Source organism: Corvus moneduloides, chromosome 12, assembly GCF_009650955.1.
Source record: "Corvus moneduloides isolate bCorMon1 chromosome 12, bCorMon1.pri, whole genome shotgun sequence".
Classification (NCBI taxonomy): domain Eukaryota; kingdom Metazoa; phylum Chordata; class Aves; order Passeriformes; family Corvidae; genus Corvus; species Corvus moneduloides.
Genome location: NC_045487.1, coordinates 3,900,147 through 3,916,089, shown reverse-complemented (window position 1 = coordinate 3,916,089; position 15,943 = coordinate 3,900,147). Strand labels below are relative to the sequence as shown.

General features: G+C 39.1%; 1 protein-coding gene across 2 annotated transcripts in view; it reads left to right on the top strand.

The window, feature by feature from the left end:
* The window catches only part of CDH13 (cadherin 13), a 449,036-nt gene that overhangs the window by 299,885 nt on the left and 133,208 nt on the right, over positions 1-15,943 (top strand). For both annotated transcript variants that reach the window (XM_032121641.1, XM_032121640.1), the window contains exon 7: positions 11,705-11,883. In XM_032121641.1, the coding sequence (XP_031977532.1) occupies positions 11,705-11,883 (179 nt within the window). The remainder of the gene's footprint in view (positions 1-11,704; positions 11,884-15,943) is intronic.

Here is a 15,943-nt window from a genome sequence, read left to right as displayed (position 1 = left end):
CCAATTGTGAAGTGTGTGGCAGGGGCAGGGAGGACATTAGCAGACACCTCAGTGACAAAATCTGTGACTCAACTGCTGACCGTGTTGACTCTTGGGGAGATTTACAGCTCACATCCCTAGAAAGTAGGATTTCATACAAGTTACTGGGAAAACAAACAAATAAATCTCAAAACCACAAGGGCTTTGAAGTAAAATATTTCTCACTTGATTTTTTAACTGAAGTTTTGCATGGAAGAAACTCAAGCTCTCAGGGATTGTACCCTGAAGGTTGATATCATTTGGAATTTTCATTCTTCCATACACCTTGAACCAGGGCTCCACTCAAAAATATATAAGAACTGAGGCTGAGGGGAAGCTTTATGAATGTATTTGATAAATGATGTTTACAGATTACCTTTGAACTTTGTGGTATATTGCTATTGACATTTTCAACACTGGAAATTGTGAGGGCAAATGTCAACAGGGACCCCAAGGCAGGACCACCTGTGTCTGCTCCCACCTCCTGTGTGCCTTTCAATCTATTTCAAGCAGGGAAAGGGGTTGGGTGGAATGGACATTCACCTGTGATGGCTCCACCCAGGGCATCCCTTACACAGGCCAGACCCATCTTCTCCCCAAGAGACAAGATTCCATTGAAGTCCTGAGTTGAAAACTTGAATTTTAAGTGTGTTCAGGCTGAGGGCTGTGGCAAAGTACTCAGTGGAAAAGTAGAAGTTTGAACATTTGAAATCTATTTCTGCCTCTCCTTTCTTGGGATGATTTGGCACTGACTGATGCTTGTTTTCTTTTTTCCTAAGTACGAATATGTGCATTTATAAAGTATAAATGTACTTGAGCAAGCCTGTGACTTAATGACACTATATTTGCACACAGCTCCACAAATCTTTATGATCTCTAAGTATCCAATTGCTGGCAGTGATATATCATGGCCTGTTCTGTGCTTAATTATTAATTTTACTTTAAGGAGTTTCATAGTCAATATTTAGATGGTTTATTACGTACAGAAGTTTTTCCATGCTCATATTTTCTTTGCAGGGACATAATGTAGCCCTTTCAGTGCTAAATCAATTACACGCAGAGTTAAAATAACTTGATTTGTAGCTTAAGGTCCCTTCCCAACAAGATGCATCAATTCTGTGTGAGTAAAACCAGGGATATCATGGCCTGCTTTTAATCCTTGCAGGGCTTTGCAGGGGTCAGGTGCCAGTGGAGGCTGTAAAGTTGTAAAGTTGTGCAACACAAGGATCCTTTCAGCCCTAAGCAATCCTGAGATGGGGAGAGAAAGGGTTCTGGAGTCTGTGCTACCAGTACAAAAGTACAAGAGAATCATTTTATTCTAACCCTACTTTCCACACCTGTAGTAATGGGCAGAAGTAACAGGAGTGGAACACATCTTTTAAAAGCCCTGGAGTTTGATGTTTTCTCAGAGTTAGATTTCATCCAGAATGAACCACTTCCAAAGATGCTTTATCTCACCTTTCCCAAATTTTTACGTTAGAATGGGATGAACTGCATCCACAATTGCCAGTCCCTCTCCAGTGACTATTAAACACCTAAAAGACTGGATATCTGAGCCTAAAATGATTGAGTGAAATTAATCACACTTGCTGAGCTAAATGATTTAATTAATGAATAAATTCAAGAAAGAATCCTTACTGAAAATATATAGCACATACCCCAAAATATATTCTTGTTACAAATATGGATAGTTTTGAAACCTGTGATTTATACAAGGTGGTTTCAAAAGCCTGTTTTAAAATCACAGAGCGCACTCTTGCAGCATCTGAATCATTTATTCAATTCAGCCATCAGTGGCTTTAAAATACAATTTCACCAAAAAGATCATTTGAAGAAGGGCTGCAAAGGTTTCTGCATGCAGATACCTCAATTTCAACATGGGGAAAAGGGCTGAAAACAATTCCATATTCTGTTATTCCAGGTTGCTTTCAGACAATGATCTCTATGGGCTTGACTGAAAGGCTGACCCATCTGAAGTGCTGGTTCCCAGAATAACTGAGGGTGTTTATCCTTCCTCCTCTGGACTCCTTTACAGTGGGAAGCTGTTGAACTTGGTTCAGGAGAATGCATGGGGGAAGAATGCATCCTTTTGGACATCTTTCCAAGACATGCTTTATAATCCTCTGTAAGGATTTGTTCCATGCTTACTTTGAGACCTTAAAATCAAATATTCCACTTCTGTTTGTGGTTTTAATAGGAATTACTGCATCTGTGATATGATTTACCCAGAAAAGTGCAATGGACTTAATGCAATTCTCTGTATGAAGAATGGGGAGTAGCTGCCCAGTTTATTTATTGGGTCCAGCAGTGAAGTCGATTATGAAATATTGATCAGGCAGGATGAATTTAAATAAGTTCAACAGGGCAGACACTACGAGATCAACCAAATAATTTGTCCAGGAGTTCGGCTGCAGAAGGGGGGAAAAGAAAAACAAAACTCACCTAAAAAGATCCTGTATTATGCTGAAAATGCTTATTCCTTGGATAAAAACTCTCAGATGTTTAATAGATCAAATGGCTGGGACTTGATGATGAAATCAATGCAAGGATGAAATAATACATCAGAATTAAGTGTGTGCTCTGGTTCCTGCAGAGGAAGATAGAAGCCATGTGAGATGATTTGCCTCCTCATTAGGACACCTGATTCTTCTTTCATTAGCACTACTTTTACAATATTGAAGCACCCTCGGCTTATATGGGTTAATTTTGGATTGATGTAGATACTGAGAGTCCCAGTGACAGATTCAGGGGTAACAGGGCTGGGAGTTTCAATTCTATTTCCACTTACTAATTTGAGATTAAAGCACAGCCACATCATATTAGTTAACAGGCAAAGAGTAGATGTGAGAACTACCAAGGTGCAGTGACTGATGGAGTCTGTGGTGCTGTATAGTCATAATCCTACATTCATATGAAAAATTGGATATTTGTGTAAGCTGCTGGTAGCAAGCAGGGAAAGGGTCTAATGTAGAAGAAGCACCAAAAAAAAAAGGCACAGATCATCCTTTTGTTTTGTCCTTCATTTCACTCACATATATTGAAGTGAGAAATTAGGGAGGTAAAAAGGGAATAATGCAGTGTAATGCTGTGTATACCTAATACAGACCTTCAAGGTCAATGCTGTATTCCACAGCCTCACCTCAGATAAATCTTTGTTTTAGTGGCCCTGGGCTGAATTAGATCAACAGAAATTCTGGCCCACTGTCTCCAAAAGCATTTCCAATCAGGAAAGATTGGCCTTGCACTAAGAGGTCTTTTTAAAATGTAACATTATTACCTTTTAATCAGGAAGGATGCCAGTACCTTACTTGGACATAGAATAGTGCAAAGTGATTTCTGCGAAGCAATGACGTCTTTTTGATTGAAGCCCACTGAGACAGGGCAGTGTAATTGCTGCCTTCCTTATATTTGTAAGAAGTCAGTCAATTCCTTTACAAAAGTAGGTAATTTATGTAATGAGATCTTCCATCTGTGAGTGTGGCCCTGATCAAAAGATCATTGAAATCTGTGAAAATGTTCCCTTCTTAGAAAAATCTCTCCATTTTGTTCTAGAGCTAGTCCTAATGCAGAATATACACACAGAGAGTGTAGCGTGGGATTTTTATTACTCAGTTCTCACTGACTGCAATTTTTACTGTTTTTTAAAAGTAGTCACTTAGTGTCCATTAATTACACTGTTTTATTTTGAGCTTTTTTCCAATTTGGAATAATTTGGAATATTTGGAAAAATATTATTCCAATTTGGAATAATATTTTTCCCATTTTCATTATCAAACATTATTAGATTTTAATATGCTCCTGATTTAAAACACACTGCTGTTCCCTCCCTACCAGTGCCCCAAGTTTCCTTCCCAAAGGACACTGCTGCTTTGAAAGGGTTGTGGGATAAGATATACCTGGGCTATTTACCAAGAACTGGGAAATGTTGTTTGGTCTCCAAATTCAGTCTTTTGTGGCTTGATGGATGTGAGCTGTGTTCCCAGTGATCAGCAGTGTTTTCTTTAATAAGGGCTAAGAGAAGAGTCTGTTCTTGGTTTTGCTGCCATTCCTGTAAATACTCAGCATTCTAATTCTGCTTGACTGGCCTGGATGGAGACAAGGTGAAAGTGGCTTTGAAGTGAAAGATGGCCAGTTCTCTCCCAGAACTTCAGAATGCAAATGATTGTCAATCCTTTTTTACTAACCTAAGTGAAGTCCCTGAAACCTCTATTTTCTTTTCTACATTTATCTTGATTAAGAATGCCACCCTGCTTAGAGTCTGGGAGAAACTGGATATTAGCTCCTTTTTTGGGGAAGAAAGTTAAATGATTCACCTAATTTTGCCTGGTTTATTTTCTGTCATGAAGTTTAGGGGAAGCTTTCTACCACATTCAAGATGTAATTTCTCATGGGTATTTCTGGATACGAATTTACATCAGGCTTTATTTATTTGTATTACTTCAAAAATTGCTGTCTATTAGCAATGTGCATTGCTCTGACCAGAACTATACCACCCAGATAAACAGGGAAGGGTAAAGAATGGGTAACTATTAAGGAAAAGGTAAAGAAAAGCTAAAAGAAAACATTTGGATTATAAAATAAAGATAAGTGCAGAATATATATTTTTAGTAAGCTCTCTGCTTGCCCTTGACTATAAAGTTTGCATCTGCATTTAAACAGCTTGTATACGCCTGAAATCAAATTTGAATGATTGCAGGCAATTCCAATTTTACATGGGAACTGGGAAAACAGCACGGTGCATCATGTGAGTTGTGAGCATCTCTGACAAAATGTTTCAGCTGTCAGGCAGCTCAGATCAAAGGGCCCAGTGACTGAGCAAGGCCCTTTGGGCAGGAGGTGTCGAGTTTTGGGCTTTTTACCTCTGATAGTTTTATAAAAGGGGAGGGAAGAGCTCAGCACTCTCCACTTCCCCTGGTGCAGTGGTGGCCTGGAGTTCAGCTGGAATTGACCAAACTCCTCTTGGGATCAGGGCTGCCTTTCTGCAGTGTTGGCCGAAGGCACTCGTGGTGATAAGTTGCACGGGGATTCTGGAAATTTCTCCATGTCAGCTTTTCAGCAAGGAAGCCAAGATGCTTGTGTATCTTGCTGAGAATGGTCCTGCCTTGTTTTTACAGGGTTGACTTAAATGATGCTTACATGTCTCATCTAGTCTCTGTTTGCTGTGATTTTTTTTGATTGATTTCTAGTGCTAGTCGAACTCCAGAGAGAATGTGGGCCCTTTGTGTTTTCTGAGTATGCCTGGGGCTGAGTCTTGCTCTTTGTATGTTGAATAGATATTCTTTCACTCATAAATCACTGCTCTGTCATGTTCGCCTGCTGCGACATGTTCAATGCATATCATCATTTACATTAAACCATTTACTTCAAGAGAATGTGTTATATTGCTTCATGAATTATGTGATCTGACATATGAGATTGTGTTATGAATTGGCACTTAGAATATTGGAACAGTGGGATGTTTTATAGCTGATGGTCATGATCCAAGAAGTAATTCATGCCTTTTCTTAATAAACTTTGCTGGTCAAAAGGGAAACAGGCATAAGAGTGTGATGTTTTTACTTAGGAAGGATCGTGGTTAAGAAAAAATCTTTGATGATTTGCTTAAACCTGCAGCCTGTTCATATCTGGAGGAAGGATATTGTTTTTTTTCAGCTGCATCTCCATTATCTTAAGTCCTCTTTTACTAAACTAGCAATTCCCAATCCATCTGGAGAGGCTGTAAATGAACAAGTGTGAAGAATTCCCCGTGTCTGAGCAAGGAATGGTGGTTTGCTGAAGGAGGAACAGCCATAATGAGTAGAACTGGAGGAACTGTTGAGGGGAGGGCAGAGCTGGAGTAGGTCTATTTTTGTGATCCCTCTAAAAGACATCATCTTATCAATTCAGGGCACAAGCTTTTGGACAATACCAGATAGGAAATTAGACTTTGTTGATTTTACTCCTCATGCACATACCTGTTTCACGCTACCTGTAGTCTACAAGACAAAAGCCTTCATCTGTTTTTTTAAATATTTTTCTTTCTTTGTGTGTGGGAAGGTGCACAGGGTCGAAAATGTAGGTTACCTTGTTTGGGGATCATGAGTTTTGTCCAACACAATATGTAAAGGAGAGCTTAGTGTTCTGAAAGGATAAATTACATTCTTCACAGTTTCTTGTATTTGCACAAAATAGAGCATAAATTTCAGTATGAATATGCTACCACAAAATGTCATAATCTGGTGTGTACAGACAATAAACACAATTTGGGACTCCTTGGTGGGGCTAACAACTTTCCATGTTTTCACCACACAATTTTACCCTAAAGAAGGAAACATCCACAGCACTGTAGACAAAATACAACACACCAAAGTAAGATCCATGTCACATAGCTCCAGCTAATGCAAATTCCCTTACTGACATTCCATATATCAATGTCTGGCCTGGAGCAGAGAATACCTGAAAGCTCTTCACGTTGTTCTCACGATGTGACAGTGGCTGCAGTGTGGCTGGGGACAGGACTGTGTATAAGTCATGTTCCAAACATCCCGGGAGTGAATAATTCATTCTGCCAAAACAACTGTGCTGCTCATGGGAAAAAAGGTTAAATACCAGTACTGCAAAAGGTTGACCTGCCCATACATCTTCTCTGTTCTGTCATAACTTTCAGCTGGGAATGTCCCATTATTTCTTACTCAATTTATATGCTTCTGACTGCATTAGCTCTCTATAGATAGTAACAATTCTTGACAGTTCTTCATTTCTACTTAATATTATCAAAGTTACTTTTGTGTACTGGGAGAAGTTTGTTTATTGTTCATTCCACAGTTCACCAGTTCATCTCTCGAGACCTGCTGGCTGCAATGCAGTGGCATTCCCAGAGTACTGCTCAGTGATGCCAGCTGATCTAGAGATCAGATCTAGAGTTTAAAAAGAACCTGCCAGACATCTAAATAGAGAACGTGGAGAAGCTTTACAGGGTAGAAAATTTTTAGCCTATACAAATATAAGACATGCTCAAAGCCTGAACTCAATAATTCTTACTAAATGTCTTTAATGAGCAATGCCTTCAAGTTTTCAATAACACACATAACAGCAATTCAAATGCCCCTGACTGGAACCATAACAGACCTTTCCTCTTATATTTGTTTTGCTCCCCTGGGGCTTTTTGTCTTAAAGTACAAAATGGCAATCAAACATGTAATTAGTTATGATGAGAATATACTCATTCGCTCCATTTTCTGAAAGTTGGGCTCTAGAGATATGGGTAACCCTCTCGATTTCTTCCTTCTTTATCTCATTTTTCACTCTTTGTTCTCCTTCTTGGGTTGAAATATCTGTACTTTTGGAAAATATACCGTTGTGCAACTGGTTGTTATCATGTACATAGACACAGCTAAATTTAAGGAGGAGGTGGAAACACAACTCTTCAGTGCAGTCATGTTAATTAAGAGAACAGGCCCTTGCCTTTCTGTAACACATGCAGAAAACATTTAATGTACTGAACATAGAGTGGAGAACCACAGAAAGAGGAAAAATCACATGAGAAAACTCCATTGCGAAGTTTTTGAGCTCTGTAGCTCATAAAGTTAAGCTTTTCAGTCCTTAGCCTGGTTAGTATTTTATTTTTGGTCCTAAAATTCAGTCTTAAGGCTGTAGGCTCGAGACACTTGTTCACATTTCATCAGACTAGAGATAAGCCTGACTTCCACTCCTGTCCATCTCTTCCTTTAAACCCAGCAGCTGCATATAGTAAATAAATAAAAGTTTAGTAGTAATGTTCTCTTGGCATCTTGATGCAAAAAAAAGGAAGAAAAGGAAAGAAAAGAAAAAAAGAGTGAGAAAGGTTATTAAGAGGTTATTAACAAAATGCCAAAGAGCTTTTCACAAGAAACCATCTGTTCCTATCACTCCAAAACTGTGCATGTATTATGTTTTACTTCTTGGTGCCTGAGGGGAGATTTTGCCAATATTTTCAAATAAGCAACGCATTGATAGCTGCAGCCTCTGGAGCAATGGCCCGGGAGTGGGATCTGTGTGTGACCAACGAGGAACCCTGGGAGGCTCTGACTGATCCTGGGAATTCTGAGTGATTCCGTCCAGAAATAAATAAATAAATAAATAAATAAATATCGACAAGTAAACCCTGAATATGGAGGCACACCAAGACACAACTGCACCTTTCCTGGGAGAGCTTCCTCCCTGGATGTCTGTGCGTCATCAGCACAATGAAGAAGTTGCTGATTTTGCAGACATTCCTTCCCCAGCCTGATAAGTTAATATACGTTGTTTAACATGATAATGCAGCAAGCTGTTGTTTTGTGGTTTGAAAGCCAGCTGCATTTGATTGATGCCAGGAATGGAAGTATTTGTAAAATGACACTGAATTAGATGCAGTCAGTTTATGGGCCTGGGGAAATGAATCTTTTATGAAGAATAAAAGTTTATGATGAAGGAGAAATACTGAAGAAGTGTGCATCTCGAATGAAGCTCCTTTGGACTGGATGCATGCTGCAGAGCCTTTCAAAACTTTCCTTTGGGTCACTATATTTTTAAGAAAGAGATCTCTATATAAGTATTTTCTTTTGTGGTGATCCAATCCCAGTGAGTTGTGTTATCTCTCTGGACACCTCAATTAGGATAGGGAATGTCTTCCCTGGAAATGTAGCTATTGGGGTTCTCCAAAGGGTTCCAGGTGTATATTTTGGCTGCTGGATTAAATCCCTTGTGATTTTTGAGGCATCAGCCACAAATATGAAGCACATAGGGGTGTAGTTTTCTGTATGGGTTCCCAAACAAAAAGCCAGACACAACCTGCACTAATACATAACAACATCTAAATACAATCCCCACATTTTATGTGTGTTTTTACACGTAATGAGAAGTTGTGAGAATAGAATAACTTTAAAATTAAATTTAAATGCCACTTTTCTGGTAGCCAGAAACCAATACCTCAAAACTTTTGAGAGAAGAAGCACAGAAAAAAGATGGATCTAATTCTCTCCAGCTTTCCTCCTGGAGCTGGCATCTCTATCCAAAATGAATGTAAAATTCTGCTCATCTGAGTTGCTGGGATTCTTATCTGTGTGCACCAAAGGAATGATTGCAGGCAGCAAGATAATGTCAAGTGAGTTGAAAGGTTAAAAACTGCAGCTGGCAAATCAGAATCAGATTCAGCCATTGTGTTAAGCCAGTTCTGTGCCAGACTAACGAGAGATTAGGGGATTTATATCAGATCTTAAAATTTACATGTGCCTTCCACTGTCTTATCATCAGAAATATTTCAGTAGGACAACTGTACAAATGGGATTTCTCCTTGAATATATATTGTAATAAGTTTCTAGATCTCTGCTGAACATCAACTCATCTAATAGATTAATAATAATAGCAACTGTGTATTCATTCAAAATGTTGTCTACTGTACTTGGGTATGGCATCTTATTAAAGTGCATTCTTCAGGAAACCATTGTGTACTGAAACCCATTTTATTTCACATGAACTTGGGCACTCTTTAACATCCCTTGAAGATTTGCCTGAGTCTTTATTTATTTCACTGAAACCTTGTGATTAGGAGACCCTTGTGAAACATGTTATCTAACACTAATATAAAAAACCCCTGAAAACTGTGATAAATTTAGAAAAAAAGCAGATTGTGCTGTATTTGTGAAAACAGGGTGAATCTTCTTTCTTCAAAAAAGAAAGCAGCTCTTTTCTCTCTTCTGAATCAGCCTCACACAAAGTAGGTGAAAATATCAGGGCTGGGATCATCTTGTAACACTGGAAAACATGGCATGGTATCCAGTGGTAAGCTTCTCTTTGAGCTGTCTGACTTTTAATCACTGGTGAATAAAACCAACATGCTGTCAGATCTCTGTTATTCTTCTCAAGGGGGTAACTCTGCCTGAAGTAGCAATGAAACAAAACCTCTGAGAGCTTATATCCAAGGTCACTACAAGAAGAGGCAACACTTTGTACATTGAGAGGTACAACAAAAGGGGGGAAAAAAAAGAAGATATGTATCTAAACAAGCCAGTTGAGTTTGTTTAACAGTGAACAGACAGTTGTTATATCAGCCTATAAATGAAACTGGGTTTGTTTTCATTTTTACCACAATATTTCATTTTTATTTTATTTTTAAAATCCAAGACCTTCAGAAAGAAAATAAACTCATTGTGCATGAGTGCTACATATTTCTGTTATTGGGGCACTTGTAATATAATGTCTTAGGCCTTGTCTGTATTATAAGGTTTTAACCTCTTGTAGTCATTCTGCCACAGAAGCCTCTGTGAATACTGAAAACAGATCATATGGTCTTACAGATCAATTAAGAAAAGAAGAGAAATGTATTTAAAATGTGTTAATCATGATAGTTTAAAATAATACTGTCCCAGACTGTGGGGAAAAGAAAGGGTTAGTTCCCACAGAGGAATTAATCTCTAACAGAGAATTGTGACTCACTCTGGCACTCTGATTCACACATGAGATAATGGTGTCAGTGCGAAGTTACTTCAATGGAAATTGTGCAGATCATGGAATCTGACAAATTGCTTCAGTTGGGATTTTTACCCAAAGACTGGACCCCGTCCTAGATTTCTTATTTTATAAAGTTTGCTAATGTCTTGCAGTAATCTGTTACTTAACTTTGATTCACCATTGAAATTACTTTCTTGATTTGATCATGACTTTTTTGTTATTTGGTAGAATTTCATTCTGTCTTCAGCTCAATATTACCAGAAATATTTAATCTTGCTGTGACCATACATTATTTAGTTAGATTGCTTTTCAAACTAGTGCTTACATTTACAATTATAAATGAACAGATGAAGAAATCATTTTGGTCTAGGGGTGAGGATCTTACAGTTCAGCCCAGGTGTCTCATTACACCCTTTCTTTGTTTCTCAGTGTACTGTACAGAGCCGATAAAATGCCATGACAGAATCTTCAGGCTGTGCCAGCCTCTGTGCTGCCTGTCTGGGGAAAAGCCTTGATCCAGGGATGCAGGATGTGCTCCCCTTGCTAAGCACAGAACTGGCAGCAGCTCAGTCCTCTCTCTATTAACTGTGATAAAGAAGCAGAGTGAGGTTTTTCCCCTGCACAGCATTTAGGAATCTGTGCAAGCAAAAGCATTTCCCTTATTACACTCTGCAGCTGAACTGTGTGCTCAGGGAATTTCCTGTCAGAGAAACCTTCAGCACTGGAAGGACAGTGGGGCAAGAGAGATGGGGGGCTTATTGAGCTTGATTCAAAAAATCTCATAAATTTGTGCAAATTGAAACTAGAATACTGTAGGCTTTAATAATTAATAAATTTCTTATTGACAGAAATGACATCCAAGCAATTTTTGAACTGCAATACTTTACAGTGCAAGTAGAGACCTTCCTGTTATTTCAGTATTGTTGTTTTCGTTGTAGCCATCTGTGGACTGAAGTGAAAGAGATACAGCTGTAGTTCATTTAGTGAAATGCAGTTAATATGGATGGCTTCAAAGCAGAGAGGTAGAAGCAGGTTGTGTTAGAGCACACAAATCTTCTGTTGGCTGAGTAACCAGCAAAGACAATCCGAACACAAGTACAACCTAAAGATCAGGTGGAACTACTCAGTGGTGTTGATGAGATATTTACAGATTGGACCCACCTGGCTGTCCCAGGCAGAGGAAGCTCAGTCTGAGAGGTTTTTGCTCAGTGCCTGCTGTGTGTGCCCCTTTCCCCAGGAACCACCGTGATGCGCATGGCAGCGTTTGATGCCGACGACGCCAGCACGGACAACGCCCTCCTGCGCTACAACATCCTCAAACAGACCCCCACCAAACCTTCCCCAAACATGTTCTACATCGACCCAGAGAAGGGAGATATTGTCACAGTGGTGTCCCCTGCGCTGCTGGACCGGGAGGTGAGTGAGCACTTCCCTATCTCCAGTCTCACATTTTGATGGTTGTGCCCCTAATCTTCTTGTGGGGTGTGAGATGAGGTTCTGAGTGTTGTTGTGTGGGATTTGGCTCGGTTTAGAGGAGTCTTTTTAGAGTTTTGTTTATTGTTTACTTGGACCTAAGAAGTTCTAAGCTCTGATCAGTGTTTATAAATCTAGTAGTTCGTAATTTCTGCTCAAGACATTTTGTGTTTGGTGGTGAGAGAGAAGCTCTCAGGATTAAGTGGAATTCAACTTAGAGTTACTAACTGACACCCAAAGCTAATTGTACATATGCCTCACTCTGAGGTTATTAGTTTAGTGCTCTATATCCTTTCCTAGAATATCTTTATGAGTGGATTTAATGAACTAATTAACTTGGTACCCCATAGCTAAAAAAAAAAGGGAAGGAAAGGAACAGGTAATCTACAGGTGGCTTTAAGGTGAATTACCTTAGTGCCAAAATCTATGCTTATAACAGATCATTAACATTATGAGAACATAAATTGATAGCAAAGAAATCCTAGGTATGATCATTTTATGTTCAGAAGATAATAAAGTGGAGCCAATCTGTTAATCCACAGGTTTAGATACCAGAATGTATAAGATCTTGGCACCAAAAAGAGTTACTCTATAAATCACCATTTCCTTTGATGAAGTAGCCCTGGGTGCTCTTAGATTCCTGGAGACATCCAAATTCTTTTCTTGTAGGATGTTTCGGACATGTGCTGAGCACTGAGCTTGTCTTCTAAGCTGATTACATTCAGGACTGTCCAATGTTCTCAATATTCAGCACATTATTTTTTGTTTTAACCAGATGAAAATGCTGCCCATACCACTTCCCTTTCTACGTGGGTAGGTTTTCCTACAGGCTTTTCCAACAGTAAACATTTCATGGGTAAACCAGGCACAGATTCCAGACACACTGTGCAGTATAACTAAGGGTAAAACAAGGGTCTGGGCCTGTAGGTCTGTGTTTTTAAGTTCAGAGAGATTCTAATCTTTTCGTATTTGGGTGGTTGGCCGCAGAATGGTGCCCAGGTTAAGGTTTATACAATCACTACCTTTTCTCCCCTCAAGTTTCCCTTTTAAATTCGTTGTTTCAGTTCAAAATCTTTTTACTATTTTCTAAAGACAGTCTTAGGTATTTTTATTCCTCATAGATAACCATTCCCCAGATTAAACCAATTTACTCAAAATTAGAAAATCAATGGAAGGGAATGAATATGGCTGCTTTTCCCAGTGCCTTCCAAAGGTCACTGGTGATTCATGAAATAGTGATGCTGTCTCCATGCAAGAAACCTGCCCTCAGTTGAATGGGTGTTATGGGTGGGTAGTATATCCTGAAAGCAGGATCTGAATTTCTCATGATTTTTAATAATAATCATTCAATACCTTTACTTTGAAGGTGACATGACAAGCTGTGGTCTTGTTGAAACTCCAGAGTAATTGCTGTTGTTGTTCCAAATCTGAGTGCTATACAAGTGTAGAAGTGTACAATTTTAACGCTAATACTAAGGATTATCTGCAGTTACAATCCAGTCTTGTCTTGTTTTGTCAGAGGAAAGGCTTGGGGAAAAGGATGTTATCTATTTTTTCACAAGATTCTCTGTGCAGTCTGTCATCTTTGGGGGTTCAGCTTCTTCTCCCCCTTCCTGTTTATATGTCTTGAGTAGAAACTGGTGGTCAGACCTCCTTTTTCAGATCTGTGGAGTTGCCATTCATGATTAGAGATGTACAACTTCTATTTTTAACCATAATTGCAGCTTTTAGAGACAAGCAGCCTAATGATTTTATTCTGAAAAAAAAAATCTGGCTACCAACTTAATCTCAATGTTATATAAATAACTCTTATGTATTTCTGTGTAACTCGTGAAATTGAGTTATTGTAAAAAATTGCCTGTCTGAGGTGGGGACAGAGGGGAGTAAAACATGGAGGAGAAAATGTCTGAGTAGTTTAGGAGGAAGAAATGTCTGACTGGATTCCTGCTTGGGATATAAGGTGTCTACACATCACCAGGCTTGAATAAGTGGCATTCTGGAACAGTGCAGGGCTGGAGGGAGTACCCTGTGCCATTCCTCTGCAGGATAGCAGCTGTTATTAATGCCTTATTTTTGGGAACCTGTGTAAATCTTAAATGTTTTGGCTCCTTGTCACAATCTTGCATGAAATGTGTTGTAGAAACACGGGAGGAAGAAGTGTTCCTTCCCCTGAAAGCCTTGCTAGAAGGTGTGAAACACCAGAGGGGACAATTGGGGCTCGAGGACAAAATCCTCACAAAGGAGAATTTGTGAACAGGAGACAGGAATGGTTCTCTCTCAGCAGTTCTTATCTTGCTTTTCTTGGCCTCTCAGTGGATAATGTGCTGTAGTAGACACACATAGGAAGCAGCAAACCTTTCCATCATGTTTTCCACTGCGTGGCAAAGGGAATGCATGGTGAGCTGATCCTGTTTGAGGACTGGGATTTGAGTCAGCAGCATTTGCAGCTGTAGCTCATGAAGATACACACAGTCTTTGTACGTGGGGTGAGAGGAAAGGGAGGTTATGCAGGGGAGTTCCACAGTCCAGACACTGCAAAAGCTGGTCCTGGTGAATCTGATTATTCAGGATTTCCAGTTCAAACCAGCAGCTTCTCCTAGGTTTTCCTTAAACCTTTAATTGGGTCAACTGCCTGTGATTGTAGGTGTGCTCTTTAAAGCTGTAGTAGCCCTAGACACCAATTAAGAAGCTGAACTAAAGTAAAAATTTCTCTAGGACGGACATGGAGAAAACTGTATTTCATTATCAATGTGTATATGCACCCGAGGTTTATATGAACTCTTCCAAAGCATCTTAAAACACTGATTAAAATTACTCCTATTTTCCAACTCTGTAAGATTTACTGCTGCTTGGTCCTTGATGCTTTTGGGAAACTCTCCGTTGCATTTAAGACAAATTAGCAGAATATAAATTGTGTGAGGGATGGTTTTGTGGTTTGTTGGTTTGTTTTGTTTTTTTTTTTCATTTTCAGTATGATTTATTTCACGTTTGTGCATCAGAGGGAACAGGAGACTGGAGGTTTTGTCCAGTGGGAGACACTGAGATGTGGAGATAGAAAACATCTGGCAGGTTTTGCACATACTGGATAGTCCATATTGTTTCTCTATGCTTCAGCATGTTCAGAAAAGGAGCTATGGCCTAGTCTAGAAATTCTTGTTCCAGGGCAAAGAATCAAAATACAGGTATTTACAACGAAGTAAAATAAAGTTTGGGCACCTAGAGAGCTCAGTTTTTAAATCCAATTATATAGGTGGGAGATTCTTAGTTTGCATGAGTAAACATCTATGTTAATAACTTTAAAAGATGAAAATGAAAGAATATTTTTATTTCTAAAGTGTTATCAGGAAAAAAAGTTATTTCTAAGTAGACACTTTTAAAACAAAACAAAATTTAAAAGAATAAAGGAAAGAATTAACTTTTTTCCAGTCAAATCCAACTGTGCATCTTGACTATGCAGGATCAGATCAAAGTGAAGAGAATTTTTTAAAAAGTCCTACAATTCTTCAAAATTTCTTTTTCTGTGACTCCCATTTACTAAGTCTGTTGCTAAATGGGGAGTGTGGAGATGGCAGTGCTCCCTGTTAGGAATTGCCTGGGTGTTTGATGGTGCAGTGATGGGAGATGGAGTTGCTTTGGAGCTATTTCTGTAATGGAGTATCACCTACAAAAAGTCCTTCTGTCCTGTCTGCACAAAAAGGGTGTGCAGGACCCCCCCAGGTTCCATCCAGCAGGATGCTGAGGGAATGCTTCCTGCCTCCAAGGAAACAGCACAGTGTGGGATCTGCGTTTATGCACCAGCAGATTTTTATTTTATACATTTTTGGATTCAGAATTGTTTCCAAAAGTGCATGGTCCTGGGGATTTAAAGCAAAACTCAGGTAATTTCTCAAAAAACATCCATTTTCATTTTCAGAAGGCGGGTAAGGACACATTTTTGAAGATTAATGTGGGGGTTTTTTTGTTTTTTTTCTTGTGGGAGTTAGGCATCCTTGAATGTGTCAGT